Raw genomic sequence first — 23,921 nt, forward strand, 5'->3', positions numbered from 1 at the left:
ATGGGAAATGATGTTTACCACACTTGTCCTCACATTGGATGTATTAACAACGCAAACGAGAACCAGTCAAACAAACAATATATGAAGAGTTCAGATGCAAAAGCCTCTAAATGCCATTTGAAATTTTCTTCTTTAATGATGATTTTTGTCGAACTTGTATATTTAAGTTCAGTAATTTCACTTAAATAACAATTAATAGGTAATTATCATTGCCATTTAAGTGAAATCACTGAACTTAAATATGCAAGCTTGACAAAAATCATCATTAAAGAAGAAAATTTCAAATGGCATTTAGAGGCTTTTGCATCTGAACTCTTCATATACATGTTTATTCATTAATATTTTTTTTATTTAATTTAAATATGTCGATTATTTAATTATATATTTTTTTAATTATAATTATTAATTATATTTTATTAAATATAGCCTAATTATAGGCCTATAATATTTTTAAACCAGTAAAAAGCTGAATACCATACTGACTTGTTATTGCGGTATTTTTTTTTCTATTTCCGCTTTTTGCATTATTTGCACACAATATTCTATTCTATTCTATTCACATGGATTCTATAATAGAATATTCTATTCTATTATTGGCATGGTCAATCTCATAGTCTGGGTCAAATGAAATTCTGATAAACCTTAAAAGATTTCCTTAAAAGGTGAATAAAGAATGTTGTACAAATAGTTAACAATATTTATTATGTATATTTTCTTTTTTTTAATTTATTTTGTTCTGTTTTGTTTTGCTCTGTTTCATGTTATTTTATACATATGCTTACCGGTTTATTTATTTTGTTGGTTTGTTTTGCTCTATACGGCGTTTTGTAATATTTTGTATTATATTTTATTCATCTTGGTTTTTTTTGCTGCTATTATTTTATTATTTTTATTTAATTGTTTTGCTTTGTTTTCTATGGTATTAATTCATATGACGTTCACAAAATATTTTCCAACTGTGTGTGTTTGAGAGAGAGAGAGAGAGAGAGAGAGAGAGAGAGAGAGAGAGAGAGAGAGAGAGAGAGAGAGAGAGAGAGAGAGAGAGAGACTGCTGTCTGCTGTGTGTCTCTCTCTCTCTCTGCATTGCAGCCCAGCGCTGGCTGCTGGAAGTCAAACCCAAATGGCGACGTCCAGCTCCAGTAGTAACCCTTCATCCTCCTCCTCCTCCTCCTCCAGCAGCGCACAGCAGCACCCGAGCCAGAGCCCGCAGCAGCACATCAGCAGCAGCAGCATGAGCACCATGAGCAGCATGCAAGGTCAGAAACACACCCGAGCCGCCCGAACCGAGCCGCAGCATTATATCATCACCACATCCGATGACAGTTTACACACATCACACACACACTCTGCGTTATCAGCGCTGCAGCTCTAACTCACCCATTGATTTAGCATCGCATTTACTAGCTCTGAATGAGTGTTATTTCAAACCAGTAGCCTTAAAACTTGTAGTTTTCATTCTAATGTTAGAGTCTTGTTAGCCGCACGGCTAACTCCTTTAGTCAAACACTGACAGGCCTGTGAAAATTTCACTTCGCAGTCTGATAAATGCATTATTTACTACGCAAACTGTGTATGAATTAATATTTGTATGTCCATGTCTCTCTTAGTTTTACATTCATTAGTTTAATGCCGTCGTTTGTTTTCTGACTGTCATTGGAGTTTGTTGACATGGTTAGCTGGAGGGCTAACAGGCTAACGATACCTTATGCTAATATGAAATTCAGGTGAATGCGCGTGGATTTTTGGCGATTAAAATGTTGTTTATTAATCAATGAAAAGATTAAGATGTTGTTTAAATCATTTGTGGATCACCACACACTTTTAGCTGATTTCTTATGGAAGTGACGCTTGAATCAATGGAAGATGCTAGTCTAGATGATTTATCAATCACATAAACCAGGGGTTTTCAATCTTTTAGATGCAAAATAGGGCCCAAATATGACCATCAACATTTAAAAGACATCTTTATAGTTTATTGTGTAAATACAAACGTTTTACAATGAAAATATAATACTATAAATGTCCAAATGCCCTGTTACTTTAGGTTTTCTTACAAATTATTGTAGCTACCTTACTATTGTAGTCATTTCCTTATTTAGCCTATTAATTTACTAATTTGTTTACTTATTGTATTCTATTTTTATTCATTTATATATTTACATGTTTGCTTATTTATTTTAATCACCGTTTATTTTATATATTTTTGTCTTATTTTGTAATTTATTTATGTATGTTTTATGTATAGATAGAACTTTTTTTTATTATGATTTATTTTACACTCTTTTCCTCTAATCTTTTCATTTTGAAAACCCCTGACATTAACTACCACATAAATCTGTTTAGGGTATTTTTAAATTTCAAATTACCACATGATATATTATGATTGATATTTTTGTGATCAAGTCATTTAGGGTATTATATACCATAACATTATTTAGGTAGAGTAGAATGTAGGTTAATTTAGGACATTAACCAGCCATATAGTGTACATTTTTTGTGTTTAACATCAAATGTGGATATGCGTGGAAAGCAGACAGCAGCTCTTGCAGTAATTAGTACTAATTTTAACTTGAAATGTGACTCTTTCAATGGTCTTGGCTTAATTTGGTAATGGTTGTAGTGGTTAAAAGATATGTGCTGGTTTGAACATGGACATTGTATTTTGTATTAAAAATACACCAATATCTGAAGGTGCTGAAGTAAAAATGCCAGTAAAACAGTAAAGAGAATTATTTACTTTATGCAATTCTTAATTTTGTGGTGAAATATGAAGCAGACACGTTTTATGATAGTTTTGTGTAGAACTTCTGCTTATGTAATTCTGTTTTACTCTGGTATCAGTTTCTTTATGGGACAGTCATTATCCAGTTCACCAAATTTTACTTCTAGGATGAAGTTCAGTTTGAATCTCAACGTAAAAACCCATTGGCCTGTTTTTGTTTCTCACTTTATCCGTGCTTCTCCAACATCGCACCAGTCCAGTATTTCCTGAACGCGCTGTCGGATGTGGTTTGCTGGTTTGTTTGGGAAGGTTATTCATTGGCTTCACGTTTACACATTTAGGAGGAAACGCACATGAATCATCTTCTGAGTTAATCTCAGCGTTCTTGTGTTCAGATAAACCTTTTGTAGATCACGTTCATTACGGATTCGTGTTGCTAGACTGTAAAAACGATTTTTTTCAAAGTTCTAAATAGAACTAATATTGTAGTTTTACTTTTAATTCAGTTGCTGTGTTTCTTTTTGACATTTACTGTGAGAAAATTTTCAAACCTAATCAATGTTTTTCAGCATATCTGTTATGAAGTCACCTAAAATTAATCTTTTTCCAACATAGGCTGCATTTCTTAACGCTGTGACGCTCAGCTGGACGGATTGTTTTAAATGTGTTTGATGAAATGCATAATCTTTCTCTCCTTTATCTCTTGCCTCCTCTTACCCACAATCCTCCCTGATGCCGGACCACGGTGAGACCTTGTGAAATTGTTCTTCCCAGAACTGCCGAATATTTTACTGTCTCTTCTTCATGTTTGTTTTATTCAGTCTGGTATTTTCCTTTATTTTACATTCTGCTGATTTCCGGTTGCTGTTGTGTGTGAAACTCCTGCATGTTTCCCATGTTGTTTACCGGTTCGCTGATGCACATCCCGGCACAAAGGTTTGCTTTAGTGCGGCTCAGATGCTCAACAGGAGCCAGTTCTCTTACATTTCGAGGTTTAATGCGAACTTTATGGCTGTGAAGATCAGGTTATGGAGACAAAATGAAGGTGTTATTCCAGATTGTGTTGATGAGTTCGTTGTTCTTCTCACCACCAGGGTTTCAGATAAACCTGTCTGGACTTCCCCAAAGTAAGCCACGCCTCCTAAACCGTGTCTGTCCGCTGTGCTCGCGTCTGGGGAAGCCTGTCGTCTGTCCTCGACACTAATCTGTCCTCACGCGGGCTCTGCTAGACTTGTGCCGGTCTACGACTGAACGCTCTGTCCCGAGAGAGTCCTAGATCAACTTCATCCTTAAATGAAAATTAAGGCATCATTTACTCACCCTGGTGTTGTTCTTATGCCGTACGCCTGTCTATCTTTAATGGAGAACAGAATGAGAAATTAAAAAGATATATATCTTGCTTGCACTTTGTAAAGAAAGTACACGGATACTTCTTTTTTGAGACTTCTTGCTGATGTTCACTGCCCGACCAGAATAAAAAAGTCACTGTTTGGATTGAAATAGGCAAAAAAGTTCATCTAACCCTAATTGATGGAGTGTGTAGCTTGAATTTGGGACTCTTGAGTCCAGATCTTTGATAGTCAATAAGTTTAATTTGGACTCAGAAGCCGATTCATGTGTGAAAATGGTTGTGAGGAGCATGAAGAATCATTCTTTCACAGTTTGAGCCTGATGAATGTCGTCTTTCCCTACATGAGTGTTTATGCTACACACTCCATCAATTAGGGTTGGAAGAACTGTTTCCAAAACATAAAACATGCTAGAAACAAAATGCAATAATGATCCAGTCATAGACTCTTAAGCATTTGCCTATTTAAATCCAAACAGCAACTTTATTATTATTATTTTTTTTGACCAGGCGGTGTAATTGCCAGTTGTAAATCTTGATTTCTCACAACTTGTGTGCTTTCTCGGACCGAGACAGAGTGAATTACAGACTGTGACTGCTTACACTGTGACTGTGGTGCTTACAGTCTCATGACCGAATGCATACTTCCCATGACAGTGCACAGAAGACCAATTGCAAAGAATTTTGTACATTAAATAATATATTCAATTTCGTTTTGTTTTTCACCAAAACCGATCGTATACGCCCAGAACACTTGTAATGTACGGCACACGTCACATGGGATCATTCTGCGATTATTATTAAATGTTTGATCCATTTGAAGGAGTTTCACCGCATTCAGACAGACAGACAAGTAGGGTTGGGTATCGTTTGAATTTGAACGATTCCGATTCCTTGTTTCGATTCCGGTTCCTAACGATTCTCGATTCCGATTCTTTTAAGAGGCAGGGTCAAAAAAGTTTAGCTAACCTTGCTAACCAACAGCCTTTCTGAAGGAAATAATCCTTCTGTAAAAATACTCCTTTTGTCACAAATTTTGCATTTTGCTGAGATTTCGTTATTTTTAGAAAAGTGAAGCCACACTTTGGATCGCCGACTTAAGCTACTCATGTTCGACTCACGCGGTTATGCCAACACTTCCGGTAGACGCTTCTTCGTTGGTGTTGTTCAGCGGTTTCTTCTTCCGCTCGGCGGACTGTGAATATCGAAACTAGGAATCGAAATTTTAACTTTTGAACGAGTCCGGGAAAAACGAAAAGTTAGTCTCGGTTCCAATCGATACTCTATTCTCGATACCCAACCCTACTTGTAATATACGGCACACATCACATGGGATCATTCTGTGATTATTATTATTTATTATTAAATGTTTGATCCATTTGAAGGAGTTCCACCGCATTCAGACAGACAGACAAGTAGGGTTGGGTATCGTTTGAATTTGAACGATTCTGATTCCGATTCCTTGTTTCGATTCCGGTTCCTAACGATTCTCGATTCTGATTCTTTTAAGAGGCAGGGTCAAAAAAGTTTAGCTAACCAACGGCCTTTCTGAAGGAAATACTCCTGTAAAAATACTCCTTTTGTCACAAATTTTGCATTTTGCCGAGATTTCGTTATTTTTAGAAAAGTGAAGCCACACTTTGGATCGCCGACGTAAGCTACTCATGTTCGACTCGCGTGGTTATGCCAACACTTCCGGTAGACGCTTCTTCGTTGGTGTTGTTCAGCGGTTTCTTCTTCCACTCGGCGGACTGTGAATATCGAAACTAGGAATCGAAATTTTAACTTTTGAACGATTCCGGGAAAAACGAAAAGTTAGTCCGTTTTCCAATCGATTCTCAATACCCAACCCTACAGACAAGACTAGACATCTCAAAAAATAAATAAACTGTCCGCACACTTAAATCCTTAAAGCAAATTGTATCACCAAGCTTTCGGTCAAAAGACCATCCTCAGGGCATACAGACAATAAATGTAACAATCCATAAACTGTGTTCAAACACATCAGGACAATCAACAGTGATTACCAACACCTGCGAAAGCCATGTAGGGCCAGTTGTAGTCCAATGTTAGAAGTTTTAGTTTAGAGCCCGACCGATAAAGGATTTTGAAGGCCGATACTGATACAAATATTTGTTGATATCCGATATATCGGCCGATATTTTTTAAAAATTTTATTTCAGAAACGCGCAACAAAACATTAACAGATTTTCCTAACATTAGTTATTTGTAGTTATTTATGAATTTTAACTAAAATAATATGATAATGCATTTTAAAAAGAAACTTGTTTCTTTTATTGTCACAACAGAACAGAGGAACATCAAAATATATTAAAGTTCTGATAAATAAAATAATAAGTAATCCCTACATTGCCTTAAAAGCTACCTTATAATTACAATGTCAGCTTGCTTATCCCTTTACCTGCACTTTTTAAATTCTTTCCATCAAGCTACATCAAGCCTCCTAAAACTATTACTATTTAGCGATTCTAATCTAAATCCATTACAGAACGACAGTCTGTAACGCACACTTGGCGTCGTTGGATTTCAAACGTGTAAAAGAAATGCTAACTTTTATGGACAGGATGTGTGGCGCGTTATACACGAGTGTTGCCAACAGGGATGTGTAGAGTGCCCTCTGGTGGACAAACTATACAACTCCAACACTCATGACATGGTTGAAGCGTGTTTCGTCCGTTTTGCCAATACCGATAGTTTGGAAAATGCCTAATATCGGCCGATAATATCGGTCTGCCGATATATCGGTATGTCTCTATTTTAGTTTTTCCTTTAACCTACCCAATATACTGAGATATCTGGGTAATTTACACATTAACTCTTCATATATATAAACATTCGTACATGCTTGCTGTATAAGTGAATGGAGACTGCAAGAAAATCAGTAAAACCTTCATAAACAATATTCCAGACTTATAAAAACAGTACAGCTGTGACTATAGCATGACATTAAATGTTTGATCCATAAAAGGCATACGGCTTTAGAACAACGCCAGGGTGAGTAAATTACGATTTAATTTTCATTTCATGGTGAACTATCCCTTTAACATTAAAAAAATCTTATATAGCCCCTAAAACTTTGATCGGTACTGCAAATTCGTAGTTTTTTCGTAAATATTGTGGTATTTCCTACGTATTTTTGTGCTCATCTCATTTATCATCAGGCTGTGTTATTATAACAGCATTATTTCGGTCACCCTTCCCTTTTAGATGTTGTAATTAAATAGGCTAACTCGCATCCGTTCGATAACTCAAATGTTGGTCTGTACCAGACATCCACATAAAGAGCAGTTCAGCGAGAAGTCGGCACAAGTCTAAAGCTTCGAGCTTCCATTGACTTCTGGACGGTCGATTGGTCCTCACTTTCATTTGATTCAGTCCATCAAAATCAGCCTTTACTTGAAATAATCACAAGTGTATTCATGCATCGATCAGTTTCTGGTGTTTCATTCACACACAGTAATGGAAGCTCTGGTGGTTGTTTCCTCTGGTGTTTTAGATGCTTTTCTACTAACCGGTGCAGTGATTATTATCGCCTTGGGGGATGTAGTTGTCTTCCCGGTTTCTTGGGTTTGCATTTTGTTTAGTGTTCGAGCACTGCTGGTGCTGGGATGTTTTTGGCATGTGCATCTCGAACAAACACAAGCTTGTTGGGACATGGACGCACATGCCGTGTGATTTCCAGAAATGCTGTTCCTCTGGTAGTCCAATCCTCACATTCTTGTGGCGGAGGGAAAATAGGCTAGTCCTTTAGTTCACCGAGATGTCTTTTCCCTCAAAAAGACATGAATTCTCTATTATTCTGAAGCTATTTTTTGGGGATTAAATAATGTTTCTCAATTGACACACAAATTCATTTTCACTAATTCACACATCTAGCTTGTCTATGGGAACAGAATTATTTAATTATTGCTGTGAATGATAGCTCTGTAAATGTTTTGTCAACTACAACATCTTTAAAAAGTCCTTCCCATAATTCCTTAGGACTGTGAGCTGAAATCTGCATCTCTTTATTATGAGAAGAGCAGAAATAGTGTCACACAAATACCCTGTTATTATAGCAAAATAAAAGTAAAGATTTTATCTTCTCAGAAATTATGCCTTCAGAAAACTGAGTAGGGCTTTTGGCCAAAATACACAAATATTGGGAAAGGATGTAATAATATAAAATAATTTGCCTATAAGTAATTTAATTAGGAATCCCTGAACCGCAACGTAAAAAAAAAAAAAAAACATTTACACACAAAAACGTTTCGACTTTAATCTCAAAATGCTAGATTTTATTTTTTTTTTACAATTTTTTTTTAAGTCGAAACGTTTCGAGACTAAAGTCAAAACATTACGATAATACAGTCTTCCATAGAAGTGTGTGTATTCATAACAGTGCGTGTACACAGGCTCGTGCGCGCGTGTAAAGAAATGCACTTGTGAAGTCGAACTGCCATGGATCAACGCAAAATAGTAGCTTTTTACTTTTATCCTGTGATTTTTTTCCTCAGATTTAATAACCACTAATGGTGGTTGAGGAGAGAATATCTGATATGATTGTTGTAAAGCGCTTTGTGTAGGCCTAGTAGACATATGAAAGGCCTAGTAGACATATAAAGCTATATAAATGCCTCATTCATTCATAAAGCTGGATATATACATCCAGTCTGAAAAGTGTTTTTCAACACTCGAGATTAAAGTCTAAACGTTTCGAGATTAAAGTCGAAACGTTTCGAGATTAAAGTCGAAACGTTTCGAGTTCAAAGTCGAAACGTTTCGAGTTCAAAGTCGAAACGTTTCGAGTATAAAGTCGAAACGTTTCGAGATTAAAGTCGAGACGTTTCGAGATGAAAGTCGAGACGTTTCGAGATTAAAGCCGAGGCGTTGCGAGATTAAAGCCGAGGCGTTGCGAGATTAAAGCCGAGGCGTTGCGAGATTAAAGCCGAGGCGTTGCAAGATTAAAGCCGAGGCGTTTCGAGATTAAAGCCGAGGCGTTTCGAGATTAAAGCCGAGGCGTTTCGAGATTAAAGCCGAGGCGTTTCGAGATTAAAGCCGAGGCGTCGCGAGATTAAAGCCGAGACGTCGCGAGATTAAAGCCGAGACGTCGCGAGATTAAAGCCGAGGCGTCGCGAGATTAAAGCCGAGGCGTCGCGAGATTAAAGCCGAGGCGTCGCGAGATTAAAGCCGAGGCGTCGCGAGATTAAAGCCGAGGCGTCGCGAGATTAAAGCCAAGACGTTACGTTTCGAGATTAAAGCCGAGACGCTTCGAGATTAAAGCCGAGATGCTTCGAGATTAAAGCCGAGACGTTGCGAGATTAAAGCCGAGGCGTTGCGAGATTAAAGCCGAGACGTTTCGAGATTAAAGCCGAGACGCTTCGAGATTAAAGCCGAGGCGTTTCGAGATTAAAGCCGAGGCGTTTCGAGATTAAAGCCGAGACGTTGCGAGATTAAAGCCGAGACGTTGCGAGATTAAAGCCGAGGCGTTTCGAGATTAAAGCCGAGAAGCTTCGAGATTAAAGCCGAGACGTTTCGAGATTAAAGCCGAGGCGTTTCGAGATTAAAGCCGAGGCGTTTCGAGATTAAAGCCGAGGCGTTGCGAGATTAAAGCCGAGACGTTGCGAGATTAAAGCCGAGGCGTTTCGAGACGTTGAGAGATTAAAGCCGAGACGTTGCGAGATTAAAGCCGAGGCGTTGCGAGATTAAAGCCGAGGCGTTGCGAGATTAAAGCCGAGGCGTTGCGAGATTAAAGCCGAGGCGTTTCGAGACGTTGCGAGATTAAAGCCGAGACGTTGCGAGATTAAAGCCGAGGCGTTGCGAGATTAAAGCCGAGGCGTTGCGAGATTAAAGCCGAGACGTTGCGAGAATAAAGCCAAGACGTTACGTTTCGAGATTAAAGCCGAGACGCTTCGAGATTAAAGCCGAGACGTTTCGAGATTAAAGCCGAGGCGTTTCGAGATTAAAGCCGAGGCGTTTCGAGATTAAAGCCGAGGCGTTGCGAGATTAAAGCCGAGACGTTGCGAGATTAAAGCCGAGACGTTGCGAGATTAAAGCCGAGGCGTTTCGAGACGTTGCGAGATTAAAGCCGAGACGTTGCGAGATTAAAGCCGAGGCGTTGCGAGATTAAAGCCGAGGCGTTGCGAGATTAAAGCAGAGGCGTTGCGAGATTAAAGCCGAGACGTTGCGAGAATAAAGCCAAGACGTTACGTTTCGAGATTAAAGCCGAGACGTTTCGAGATTAAAGCCGAGGCGTTTCGAGATTAAAGTCGAGGCGTTTCGAGATTAAAGCCGAGGCGTTTCGAGATTAAAGCCGAGGCGTTTCGAGGTTAAAGCCGAGGCGTTTCGAGATTAAAGCCGAGGCGTTTCGAGATTAAAGCCGAGGCGTTGCGAGATTAAAGCCGAGACGTTGCGAGATTAAAGCCGAGACGTTGCGAGATTAAAGCCGAGACGTTTCGAGATTAAAGCCGAAACGTTTCGAGATTAAAGCCGAGGCCTTTCGAGATTAAAGCCGAGGCGTTTCGAGATTAAAGCCGAGGCGTTTCGAGATTAAAGCCGAAATTCTAGCTTTTTTTTTTCTCACGTTGCAGTTCAGGGCTTCCGTAATTTAAAGATATTATAACCCACATTTTCTAAATAATTCACTTTAATGTATTATTCCTTACGAATGCAGTCAAGCTCAGTGTTGTATTTGGTGTGTAATGGTGTGTCTTTTAACGTTATTTTAAAGTTTCGTCTAGTGATGCACCAAAATTGTGCAAAAAGGAACTACCACTTCTTCAATTATGCATTTTGATGCATGTTTGATTCTAGAGTAGCAATATCAAATAATCAATAACTTTACTGCAAAGACCTTTAGTTTACCACCTGAAAACAGCATAAAGAGTTCACTTTGACCAGATTTAATTACCTAAACTTAATTTTCGGTTTTGGCCGTTTTCGATTTTGGTCAATAAAAATTCCATGCATCACTGGTTGTCATGTTGTTTGCACGGTCTTCATTGCCGTGGTGGTATTTATAGTGCTTATGATGGACGCTGCGTCCCTCGCTTGTGGTGCCCATGATCGATTCATACATCATGTTGTGTTGGGTGTTGCATGAGGTGAAGGTAAGTCCTGTATCTTCTGTTTTGTGTCCGGATGTGATCAGATCTGTTTAACGCTCTATTGTTGGACACACAGTAGATGTGAAGGATTTGCTGGTGTTAAACGCAGGGTTTGAGCATGTCGGACTGCAGTCACTGTCCTCTGCTGCCAGATTTGCTAAAGCCGTCGTCGTCCTCCACCCCGCACACATTGAACATGTTTCAAACCCTCAGCGTGTCCCGATGGCTTTAGGAAATCTGGCTCTCGGGTTCCTCTCCTGGTGCTCAGATGTGCATGTCTCTAGTCAACTCTTGTCTCTTCCCACATCTTCCATGGCGTAGTTATAGATGTCATCATCATCGTAATCATCCTCCTGTGGCAGCCTGAACAAAATACACCCGCGACTCTGTCTTCAAGCTGTCTGAGTGTGTGTGTGTGTCTCTTCCTCCTCTGGCAGGTAAACGTAAAGCCCTGAAGTTAAATTTCGCCAGTCCTCCAGTCAAAACTACTTCCAGAATCACTCTGAACACTGCCGGACTTCCTTTCCAGAACCCACACATGTGAGTACGGGTCCTCGGACTGATACTGAAACATTGATGAAACTCAATCACCTTCTTGCAGAGTTCAGATCCAACTCCTGTGATGGCCTGTATTGTAGTGAAATATAAACTATAGAGGGTGTGTGTGTGTGATTTGCATTTGCTATCAGCGTGAATGCCGCAAAAAACACATCTAATTCGGGAAAGAGCGACTGTACAACTAGATTTGACAAAGAAAACTACAGAAAACTACAGAACAATTCACTGAAACAACCGGACCGTGGAGAGAAAGGTGGATTTGCAGTTATCATTTAGTGTCAAAATGCTGAATTTAGGGGTGAAATCATACCCTGTGTATTGTATTGTTAAATATTGTATTGACAACTCATCGATTAAACAGCGTATATTCTGCATAATTGTTTTTTAAATAAACACTGACAAAAAAACTATACAAGTTTTAGGGCTGGACGATATGATTTAACATTGATATAAGTGATCACCCCGATTATTTTGCACCGATATGAAAGTTTTGGCCGATACCGATAATTCTTTATATTTGAAAGCCGATAACCGATATATCGGCCGATAAACTTAAATCCAAATTTTTATCGAATTTTGAGAGCCTGATGACAAAAACAAAAGTCTCACAATTAAATCAATGTCCCAAGCGCACAATTATAATGATGTTCTCATTATAGTGTTGTATAGCCGATATGACAGATTTGCGCTGCACATGTTGTACCGAACCGTATTTTCATTTTTTGAAGAGATTTCGATCATATTTCAAGATATAAAACATAAACAGTGCTCAACAAGTGTCTCAGCTAAAGGGAATAATACATTATTTATCGGCTTTAATATATCGGCCACATTTTCTAACCAGGCCGATAACGGTAACATTAAAAATGAACGTATATCGGCCGATAACGATATGCCGACCGATATATTGTGCATCCCTAGTGTTTATATAAAGCATTAGAGCCCATTAGAGAGGATTTTGAAGGACGATACCTATACAAATATTTTTGGGTTTAAAATCCGATATTCCGATATATCGGCCGATATTTTATTTATTTATTTATTTATTTTGACTGGACATGATAGTCACAAATTTTGTCATGCTTATTTGAGTTAAGAGAACTGATGGGGATGTTCTTTTAATTGTTATTCAAGCAATGTATGTATCGTGACTAACTCAACGAGTGTTGCCAACAGGAACGGTGTAGAGTGCCCTCTGGTGGACAAACTATACAACTCCAACACTCATGACATGGTTCAAGCGCGTTTCGTCCGTTTTTATTTTATTTTTGAAATATTCATTTATCTGCCATTATAACTGCCGATACTGATAGTTTGGAAAATGCCTAATATCGGCCGATAATATCGGCCTGGCTCTATAAAGCATTCACAGGAAAATTTGCTTATTGTATTTCCCCGGCATCGAAAAATCAGACACATACACACGATTCCTGGCTAGATGCCAATATCCATGGATCACTGTATCTTTGGTAAGTTTTGAGGAACACTATGTCGAGTCCAACCTTTAGTTTAAACTGATAATCGTTTGTTTAACTCTCGTTTTCGCGGTTAAATCGAGTCGCGCAGACGCTCTTTTGCCAAGGAGAAGTGACGTCAATGCATTCCCTCTATATTGTTGTTCTTTATATAATCTGCTAAAATCTCTGGAAATGTGTATAGTAGATTTGTACGAGTTGACGTTCTCTTTAACGTGCAATAATTCTGCTGAAATGTAAAAAGAAATTTGTCAAATGAGAACAATCGTGATTCGTGTGATGATATAGTGGCATTTCTATCTACACGTCCTGCATCTGAGCGTTTAAACACGACTCGTCTTCGGTTTGGTCTTTCCAAGCTCAGCCGTGAACCTCTTTGCATTCTCAGAGAACGGCTGCGGACACACAGTATCGAGTCGTCCGGGAAGCTGAAGATCTCTCCGGAGCAGCACTGGGACTTCACGGCGGAAGACCTGAAGGATCTTGGGGAGATCGGCCGAGGAGCGTATGGATCCGTCAACAAGATGGCGCACAAGCCCAGTGGACAAATCATGGCTGTCAAAGTAAGACACACTTGTCTTTATTGGCTTCAATGGTTCCGTTTAGAACCTTCAACATCCACGGAATCTTTCCATTCCACAAAAGATTCTTTAAATTGATTCTTTTTCTAAGTTGCGTTCTTTGTGGAACCAAAAATGATTCTTCTATTGCATCACTCTGAAAATCATCTTTTGGAAGCATCATTTGTAAGAGTTCAGATATCATAGGCTTAATTCATACTTTAGGTTGTTTTTGAAAGTTAAACTTGTTTCACAGATAAAAATCGAACACAAAAGTGGCAAAACTTTCTAAAAAAGGCAAGCTTGCTTAATGCAAATTGAGTCAGTATAGACCAAGAAGACAAAGTTGTGGCAGGTTACCAGACTAGAAATGAAGGTTGTGTGTGCAAGAAAATTAGTCAAAATAAACAGTTAGATTTGTTGGATTCGATCAATTTCGTGAGGTTCGTCGTGCAAGATCCAACAATATTGAAGATAGCTTGATGCAACTAGTAACACACACACACACACACACATATAGTAAGTTAACATAGAGTCTGAGTGGATGACGAGCGAAATGGATGCCAGTAAGATTCTGAATGGAAGTCTTCTTTTAAAAGTTGACCAAAGTGATTAATCGTGAGTTAATTATGGCATTAATACGATTAATCGCGAGCCAACTATGACATTAATGTGATTAATCGCGAGTTAATTATGCCATTAATACGATTAATCGCGAGCCAACTATGACATTAATGTGATTAATCGCGAGTTAACTATGGCATTAATACGATTAATCACGAGTCAACTATGGCATTAATGTGATTAATCGCGAGTTAACTATGGCATTAATACGATTAATCACGAGTCAACTATGGCATTAATGTGATTAATCGCGAGTTAACTATGGCATTAATAAGATTAATCACGAGTCAACTATGGCATTAATGTGATTAATCGCGAGTTAACTATGGTATTAATACGATTAATCACGAGTCAACTATGGCATTAATGTGATTAATCGTGAGTTAATTATGGCATTAATACGATTAATCGCGAGCCAACTATGACATTAATGTGATTAATCACGAGTTAACTATGATATTAATACGATTAATCCGAGTCAACTATGGTATTAATACGATTAATCACGAGTCAACTATGACATTAATGTGATTAATCGCGAGTCAACTATGGCATTAATGTGATTAATCGCGAGTCAACTATGACATTAATGTGATTAATCGCAAGTCAACTATGACATTAATGTGATTAATCGCGAGTCAACTATGACATTAATGTGATTAATCGCGAGTCAACTATGACATTAATGTGATTAATCGCGAGTCAACTATGACATTAATGTGATTAATCGCGAGTCAACTATGACATTAATGTGATTAATCGCGAGTCAACTATGACATTAATGTGATTAATCGCGAGTCAACTATGACATTAATGTGATTAATCGCGAGTCAACTATGACATTAATGTGATTAATCGCGAGTCAACTATGACATTAATGTGATTAATCGCGAGTCAACTATGGCATTAATATGATTAATCGCGAGTCAACTATGACATTAATGTGATTAAGCGCGAGCCAACTATGGCATTAATGCGATTAATCGCGAGTCAACTATTGCATTAATGTGATTAATCGTGAGGCAACTATGGCATTAATGTGATTAATCGCGAGTCAACTATGACATTAATGTGATTAACCGTGAGTCAACTATTGCATTAATGTGATTAATCGCGAGTCAACTATTGCATTAATGTGATTAATCGCGAGTCAACTATTGCATTAATGTGATTAATCGTGAGGCAACTATGGCATTAATGTGATTAATCGCGAGTCAACTATGGCATTAATGTGATTAATCGTAAGTCAACTATGGCATTAATGTGATTAATCGTGAGGCAACTATGGCATTAACGTGATTAATCGCGAGTCAACTATGGCATTAATACGATTAATCGCGGGTCAACTATGGCATTAATGTGATTAATCGCGAGTCAACTATGGCATAAATGTGATTAATCGTTATTACATACTTTAATCGTTTGACAGCACTAATATATATACTGTATACACTGTTTATGCATACATATTTGTGTCTGTCAATATTTGCAAACATACACACACATATTGTATAAAACAAACTTTTATGTTAGATGTGATTAATCGCAATTAATAGATTTTGGAAGCACTAATAATAACATATTAATCAAAAAAGCTGTAGGGTGACCCTTTTTTCATAATAAGCTTCACTTAACAAGGCCTGGAGCTCTCAGTGACACTGACCTCAAATTTGAACTCATTTTTGCACTTTATCATATCTGCACTATTACTTTATTAGGTACCCCATGTGGGCACACTTTTGTGTTATTATAGTATGTACCCTATATGCTGTATGTTATATGTTTGCACCTTCCGGCCAAAGTAAATTCCTTGTATGTACAAACATTCAGGGCGAATAAACCCATTCTGATTCTGATTCTGATTCCTCCACCAAATCTACAAAAATATACGAAAACTAAATGGTTGCTTGACAAAATGTCTTAACAAAAAATTAAACCTTAATCTATAGTCAGATGTGGATCAGACTCTGCTAATGCTCGTGTGTGTGTGTGTGTGCAGAGGATCCGGTCGACGGTGGACGAGCGCGAGCAGAAGCAGCTGCTGATGGATCTAGACGTGGTCATGAGGAGCAGCGACTGCCCCTACATCGTCCAGTTTTACGGAGCTCTCTTCAGAGAGGTTCGTCTGTGCTTTCTTCCTCATGTTTTCACTCTCTAAACGCATAAACACGTGTTTTTTGCTCTTTTCAGGGAGACTGCTGGATATGCATGGAGCTCATGTCCATCTCCTTCGACAAATTCTACAAATTTGTTTATTCCTCTTTAGACGAAGTGATTCCAGAGGAGATTTTAGGGAAAATAACGTTAGCTGTGAGTAGCATGTTTTATTCAGAGCTTTCGATAAGAGACTGGTTAGCGTTGATTAACGTGCTCTTCTGTGTCGTTTTCAGACTGTGAAAGCACTTAACCACTTAAAAGAAAGCTTGAAAATTATTCACAGAGGTAAGAGAGGCAGATTTCTGACGTCCGTCGGTTTAGTTTTGTAAGACTCTCGGGTTTAGATGCTGTTGTGTGATCTCTCTGCAGACATAAAGCCATCAAATATCCTCCTGGACCGGAAGGGCAACATTAAGCTGTGTGATTTTGGCATCAGCGGACAGCTGGTCGACTCCATCGCCAAAACCAGAGACGCCGGATGCAGACCGTATATGGCAGTAAGACTCATTCATACATGTGTATATAATATATGTATATTAGTGCTGTCAAACGATTAAAATATTTAATCACGATTAATCGCATAGTTAACTCACGATTAATCGCAATTCATCGCACATTTTGATCTATTCTAAATGTCTTTTTGTCGCATTATTTTTTCTAATTTTAATGCTCTTATCAACATGAAAATGTGGATCGGCTTTAGGGATGGGCAACGATTAATCGCGATTAATCGCATCCAAAATAAAAGTTTGTGTTTACATAATATATGTGTGTGTAGTGTGTATAATTAATTTGTATATATAAATACCCACACATGCATGTATATATTTAAGAAATATGTGCATGTATATATTTTATATATATTTATTCACAATTAATATTATATATAAATATAAATATTTGATATATTAATAACACATTTTTCTTAAATATTTACATGCATGTGTTAGTATTTATATATACAAATTAATTATACACACTACACACACATATATTATGTAAACACAAACTTTTATTTTGGTTGCGATTAATCGTTGCCCATCCCTAATCGGCTTGCTTTGTTCAGTTCACAACGTCAAAAAAATCATTTTAAAAGTACACTTTCTATTCAGAATCTTATCGGCATCTATTTCGGTGTCTCGCGCTCGTCATCCACTCAAAACGTAACGTTAACCTACTATCTGGCCGGCTCGCAACAATTGTTGTTTCCGGTTGGTTTTGTTGTTAAATGCGTTATTAACGGCGTTAACGCAAACCCATTAAAAACGCGACTATTTTTTTAAGGCGAGATTAACGGTCTTTTTGGCCTTGCAAACTTTGTAGTTTTTTTTACATGATTTTGCAACAGGACGCGGCACTGCGCCAGTTTTCAAAACTTTTTGGATGCCGAAAAAAGTTTCTATTGGGCCCGCTGGTAATCGTCACAGCGGCAAAAGTTTAACTATTTAGAAATTTGACCGCGGTGTGCGGTTTAGCCATTAAAATTAATGGGTTTCATAGCGCAGTTAGTGCCGCGTCATGTTGCAAAAGCATGTAAAAAAAACTACAAAGTTTGCTAGGCCGAAAAGACCGTTAATCTCGCGATAAAAAATGAGTCGCGTTTAAATGGGTTTGCGTTAACGCCGTTAATAACGCATTTAACTGACAGCTCTAATGTATCTACAACCGTTTAAACGTTTGGGGTCGGTAGGCGTTTTAATGTTTGTGAAAGAAGTGTGTTAATCAGAAATACAGTAAAAAAATATTATTGCAATTTAAAATTAGACATAAGATACTATTTTATCTATGTGAATATATCCCTGTGATCAATTACTCCAGTCTTCAGTGTCACATGATCCTTCAGAAATCATTATAATATGATGATCTGATGATCAGGAAACATTTCTTATTATATTATCAGTGTTGAAAACAGTTGTGCCATATCATATTTTTTGTGAAAAAATAATAGAAAGTTCAAAAGAACAGCATTTACTTGAGATTTTGGTGGCATTATAACTCTCTTTTGGTCAATTGAACGCATCCTTGCTGAATAAAAGTGTTAATTTCTCCACAACAACACCTAAAAACTAGACTATGTGTAACTCATCTCTCTCTCTCTCTAGTTCTCACTCACTTTCTATATGTAGAAAAAATATAATGCTATCAATTATTATTATATATAATTAGAAGTTATTCTATTTTAATCCATATAAAAAACACAATTTTTGGACGTGCAGTTATCCTGTGATGCGGTCAGAATTAGTTTATGGCTTTTAAATATCAAGTTTTGTACCAATATAACAAACTAAAGTCAATTATTGACAAAGACTGTTGATTTCATGTCTAGCGCGTGTAGAGTGATGTCACTGCAGGAGTATCTGTGAATGAAGCGCCGCTCTGCAGTTAGTGATGATGTCATAGTCTAATCTGAGCGCATGATCTCATCCAGACTGCATTATGACATCATCCGTCTTTAAGCACGAAGGACTTGTGTTGACTGACACGCACAGCTGTTTAGCATATGACACACACACAGAAGCACATCTGTTTTCCTGCTGTTTTGACCTTCGAAGCATCGGCTGCGCTGGAGAATCACTCTGCTACGCTCTCGCGATTGCGCAATTGTCTTTTCCCGGACATTTTATCAGTCGTGTGTCCCTTGAGGAATGAACCCGTGATCGTCGTGGCTCTTTAAAGTCATGAAACATTAATCGGCATGAAACGCCAGAACATTTGCACTGCATTTATCCAGTGATTTCTGAGTTACACTGAATATTCATCAGTAGATTGTGTTGGATGGACTGGATTTGATCAACTAGAATACATTTTTCTGAACTAATTGTATTATATTTTATGTAGAAAACTGATTTAAAGTCAATTATTACTTATATTAATGAATAAAATTTTTTTTTTAATAACATGCATGATTTTAACAAAATGATTTGTGCCAAACTTTAGTGTTTCTAGTGCCATGAAAAAGCGTGTTAGGAATCATGAAACAACTTTAGCAACAGGTTTAACCTGTGTAATGTGACCTTTATTATTAAACAATAAATCACAAAAAGACGGGACTTGACTTAGTCATCAATCATTGGTAAAACTTAATATTATTTTCACTGCCAATGTTTAAGAATGAAACATTTTTTTGAAATGGAATTTATTATTTTTTATAATAATAATAATATTATAAATAATACTTTATTATTGTTAAAAAAGAGAATAATTATTATATTAATGGTGATTATTGTTTTTTAGAACAACATGCATTGATTATTTTTTATTTTTCATTTATTTTAATCTTTATTTTAATTTGTAAAATAATACATTTAAATACATATTGTATTTTTAACCATAATATTTATATACTATTTTAATATATTAATTTTATTATAATACAAATATATTAATTATAATATTTTTAATAGATTTATTAAAAATTGTAATTATAATAATAATAATATAAATAATACTTATTATTATTATTATTGTTAAAAAAGAGAATAATTATTATATTAATGATGATTATTATTTTTTAGAACAACATGCATCGATTAATTTTTTATTTTTCATTTATTTTCATCTTTATTTTAATTTGTAAAATAATACATTTAAAAACATTGTATTTTTAACCATACTATTTTCATATATTAATTTTATTATAATACAAATATATTAATAGTAATATTTTTAATAGATTAATTAAAAATTGTAATAATATAATAGATTAAGTAACAAAATGTATAAAAATACATTGAATATGAATAGTAATCGATAATACTTTAATTATTAAATTAATATTCCTAATATATTAATATACATGTTTTTTTTAAATAACATGCTGATTATTTATTTAGTTTTAATTTATTTTAATCTTTATTTTAATTATACATTTAAATATGCATTTTATTTGTAGTAAACAATGCAAATATATTATTTGTAATATTTTAAAAACAAAATGTGTATAAATATTCCTAATATAGCATTAAACTGTTTTTATTCTCAATACACTATCTTTAGAATATCATGCCACGCACTGACAGCGAGTGCAGAATTGATAGTGAAAGTAAGTAAAGTAAATGTGTGTGTGTGTGTGTGTTCCAGCCGGAGAGGATAGACCCCAGCGCCTCCAGACAGGGATATGATGTGCGCTCAGACGTCTGGAGTTTGGGAATCACACTGGTGAGAATCATGTGTGATCCGTCATGTGGTGTGTGATGTTGAAAGTCTGCTGCAGTGCTGTTATTGTGTGTGTGTGTTTCAGTACGAACTGGCCACAGGACGGTTCCCCTACCCGAAGTGGAACAGTGTGTTCGATCAGCTGACGCAGGTGGTGAAGGGCGACCCGCCGCAGCTCAGCAGCTCCGAGGAGAGGCAGTTCTCCCCCAAATTCATCAACTTCGTCAACCTGTGGTGAGACACACACACACACACACACACACTTCCCTGTGATTTCGGAGCGTTTCCTCTTTCTGAGAGTTTGCAGACTCAGCATAAGCGATGTACCGACTCTGATCACATGACACACGACGCCTCCTGCTGGACACGCAGAGACACTGCAAGAGCTCCAGATCTAACTGGGTTTAATGAGATATCAAATTGTTTCTGTCTCCAACAGCCTTACAAAGGACGAGTCAAAGAGGCCAAAGTACAAAGAGCTTCTGGTGAGTTTCTGTTTCCTGTGACACGTTCAGCACTTCTTGAAAGCATTTCTGTCTTTTTAGGATAATCTTATACATGCTAAGTTAATTAGCATAATATTCGTCCTGCAGATTTTCTACGGTTATGGAAAACAGGGATTTTTAAAAAATATATATGTTTAGGACTGCAAAAATTATGGTATTTAAAGAAACCTTTTTTATTAAAAAAAATTGATCTCTGTCTATATAAAATTATTTTCACAATCCTCAGCCAAATCAAAAGTCATTGGGTATATAAACCTTTAAACAGCTTATATATTATAATCATTATATATATATATATATATATATATATATATAACGATATATATAACGATCGGGAGACACATGGAGTGGGGCAGACAATATAACTATATATTTATAATATAAATATATAGTTATATTGTCTGCCCCACTCCATGTGTCTCCCGATATCTTACTCATGCTGTTCACTTTTCATATAATCAACATAAATAAAAATTTAAAAAAATAACGTATTATTTATAATGGCTAGGTTACAAACAGATATTATATTATAGGGCTGGGTATTGAGACAAATTTCACAATTCGATTCGATTTCGATTCACAAGCTTTCAATTCGATTCGATTTCCATTCGATTCAATATCGATTATTTTGGATATCAGTTACAATAAATGGCCATTTTTCTCAAGGGAATTAAATCTCTTAACTAATGCTGTAAACTATGGGAGTCTAGTTGTAGCCTACTAGGCTTTATTTATTCAAATATGAAGGTAATAATGAATGAATCACTTAAATTACACTTTTATTTATTTTTATAATAAGAAGATTATATGAAATATAAACATTTAAATGGTGGCTGTCATAAAAACTTGCCAGATTTATTCAAAAATGCATTAAATATTGAATAACTTTAAGATTATAATGCATATGTAATATGGTGTATATATTTAGCAAAATGCTCCTCTCTAGAGTTATTTTTTTCTAGCTGACTAACGAGTTGATGTGGGTTTTCTGAGGTAAATATGATGATACATTGATTACAAGCTGTTTGACATCTTTCCACGGTTGAAACGCTGATTGGCGAATCAATGTGACATGATATGGATTTCGATAAGTTGTACTCTATGTTTTAACACACTTTCAGATGCTCATTCATGTTTATTTGGCGCTGTGACTGGTATTATTAACCCGGAAGTGAGATCAGCGCTGCTGCTTCTCTAGAGCTGCGCCAGAGCGATCTCACGCCACAGCGCCAAAACGTCATTTATGTTTTTGAATTTCTAAAGAAAATGGACGTAATTTGAAAATTGAGACTTTGTTTCATATCAATAGTAACAAAGGACAAAGATTATTGCGATTTTTTGAATGCGCGCAGCCGCGATACTCATTCAAATGAAACAGGATGACTAATCGATTCTTGAGACTTAAGAATCGATATCGGTTCGTAAAAAATGAGAATCGACTAATATCGAGAAATCGATATTTATTACCCAGCCCTATTATATTATGTATAGTTTGTGATATTAACTCACTTTCAGCAAAAGCTCTGTTGGCTTTTATTGTTTGAGAAATAAAAACTTGTGTTAAAGTTATGCAAATGGTCAATTATTTGTATGATTACATCAGAGTCAAGTCTTATAAAAGCATTATTAGATTGAAAACAATGAAATTTCATAAAGTGTGTAAATAAGAGAAGCGCAGTTCAAAATGGCCTCCCTTTAAATGCAGACGTTCTTTGAGTATTTCATGTGTGAAGGTAAAGCATGTACTCACTAAACTCCACAAAGCAGAAGTGCTGTTCAGTGAAATGAAAGTAGACCAAACCTCTCTCTCTCTCTCTCTCTCTGTCAGAAACATCCCTTCATTCAGATCTACGAGGAGCGTACGGTGGACGTGGGCAGTTACGTCTGCAAGATCCTGGATATGATGCCCGCGTCTCCCAGCTCCCCGATGTACGTGGACTGACACACACACACACACACACTCGCGCGTCTGAACACGGTGTAGATTTGCTTAATCACAGAACTACAGTATTAAAACGGGAAAACGTACACACGAGCACCGCAGAACGGTGTTTAATTCAAGCTCGACTGTAATATACCTCCTACCCATGATTCCCTCTCTCTCTCTCTGTCTCGTCACACACACATCTGTAAAGCGTATAAACACACACACAGGCGTCTGATGGGACACACGCGACGGTCTCTCTCTCTCTCTCTCTCTGTCTCTTGTGGATGCAGGATAGTGATTTTAAACCGATATAAAATAATGAATAATAATAAGCCTGGAATTGTATTTATACTTCTGAAATGATGATTGGGACGCCGTCGCCGTACTGGAATCTGCTCGTGTCCGGTCCCCCCCCCTCTCTTCATGTATGTGATATTAAACGCGTGTTTTGTATGTAAAGGTGACGCAGAGGTGGCCGGGCTTTCTGTAACGAGGACATCCATCCTCACTGTACAACGAATATGTGCTGATATTATAAATAAAACTGAGGAATATGGAAACGACTTCATGTTTGATACTTATTTATTAAAGTGTAGATCATCTTGTAAGAAATCAATCCAGAGTTTTTTCTGCTTGTTTTGATTTCTTTTTACTTGATTCTATTGCCCATATATTTATTTATTAGTAATTAATAAAGAAATATCATTGTTTACATTTTAATTTCAAAATTACATGCATGCATTTAAAAAGCAGACTCGAATGGCTGCTTATAATTAAGCTTTG

The 23,921-nt window shown here is 36.8% G+C and overlaps 1 protein-coding gene across 4 annotated transcripts; it reads left to right on the forward strand.

Annotated features, from left to right (window-relative positions):
- Positions 1–1,069: 1,069 nt before the first annotated feature.
- map2k4a (mitogen-activated protein kinase kinase 4a) lies at positions 1,070–23,701 on the forward strand. Of its 4 annotated transcripts, XM_039655232.2 has the most exons (12): positions 1,070–1,256; positions 3,817–3,849; positions 11,614–11,716; positions 13,598–13,772; positions 16,393–16,512; positions 16,584–16,703; positions 16,784–16,835; positions 16,920–17,047; positions 20,631–20,708; positions 20,791–20,939; positions 21,145–21,190; positions 23,040–23,701. In XM_039655232.2, exons 1-12 carry the CDS (start codon positions 1,121–1,123, stop codon positions 23,151–23,153), a joined length of 1,254 nt encoding a protein of 417 aa, XP_039511166.2. In that variant the 5' UTR covers positions 1,070–1,120; the 3' UTR covers positions 23,154–23,701. The 4 variants fall into 4 exon arrangements, with proteins under 4 accessions (XP_039511166.2, XP_039511167.2, XP_039511169.2 ...); XM_039655233.2 differs by lacking the exon at positions 3,817–3,849 and having other exon boundaries at positions 1,071–1,256; XM_039655235.2 differs by lacking the exon at positions 3,817–3,849 and having other exon boundaries at positions 1,071–1,256; positions 11,626–11,716.
- The last annotated feature ends 220 nt before the right edge of the window (positions 23,702–23,921 follow it).

The sequence above is a fragment of the Pimephales promelas genome, chromosome 3, assembly GCF_988280905.1.
Source record: "Pimephales promelas chromosome 3, fPimPro1.hap1.1, whole genome shotgun sequence".
NCBI lineage: Eukaryota > Metazoa > Chordata > Actinopteri > Cypriniformes > Leuciscidae > Pimephales > Pimephales promelas.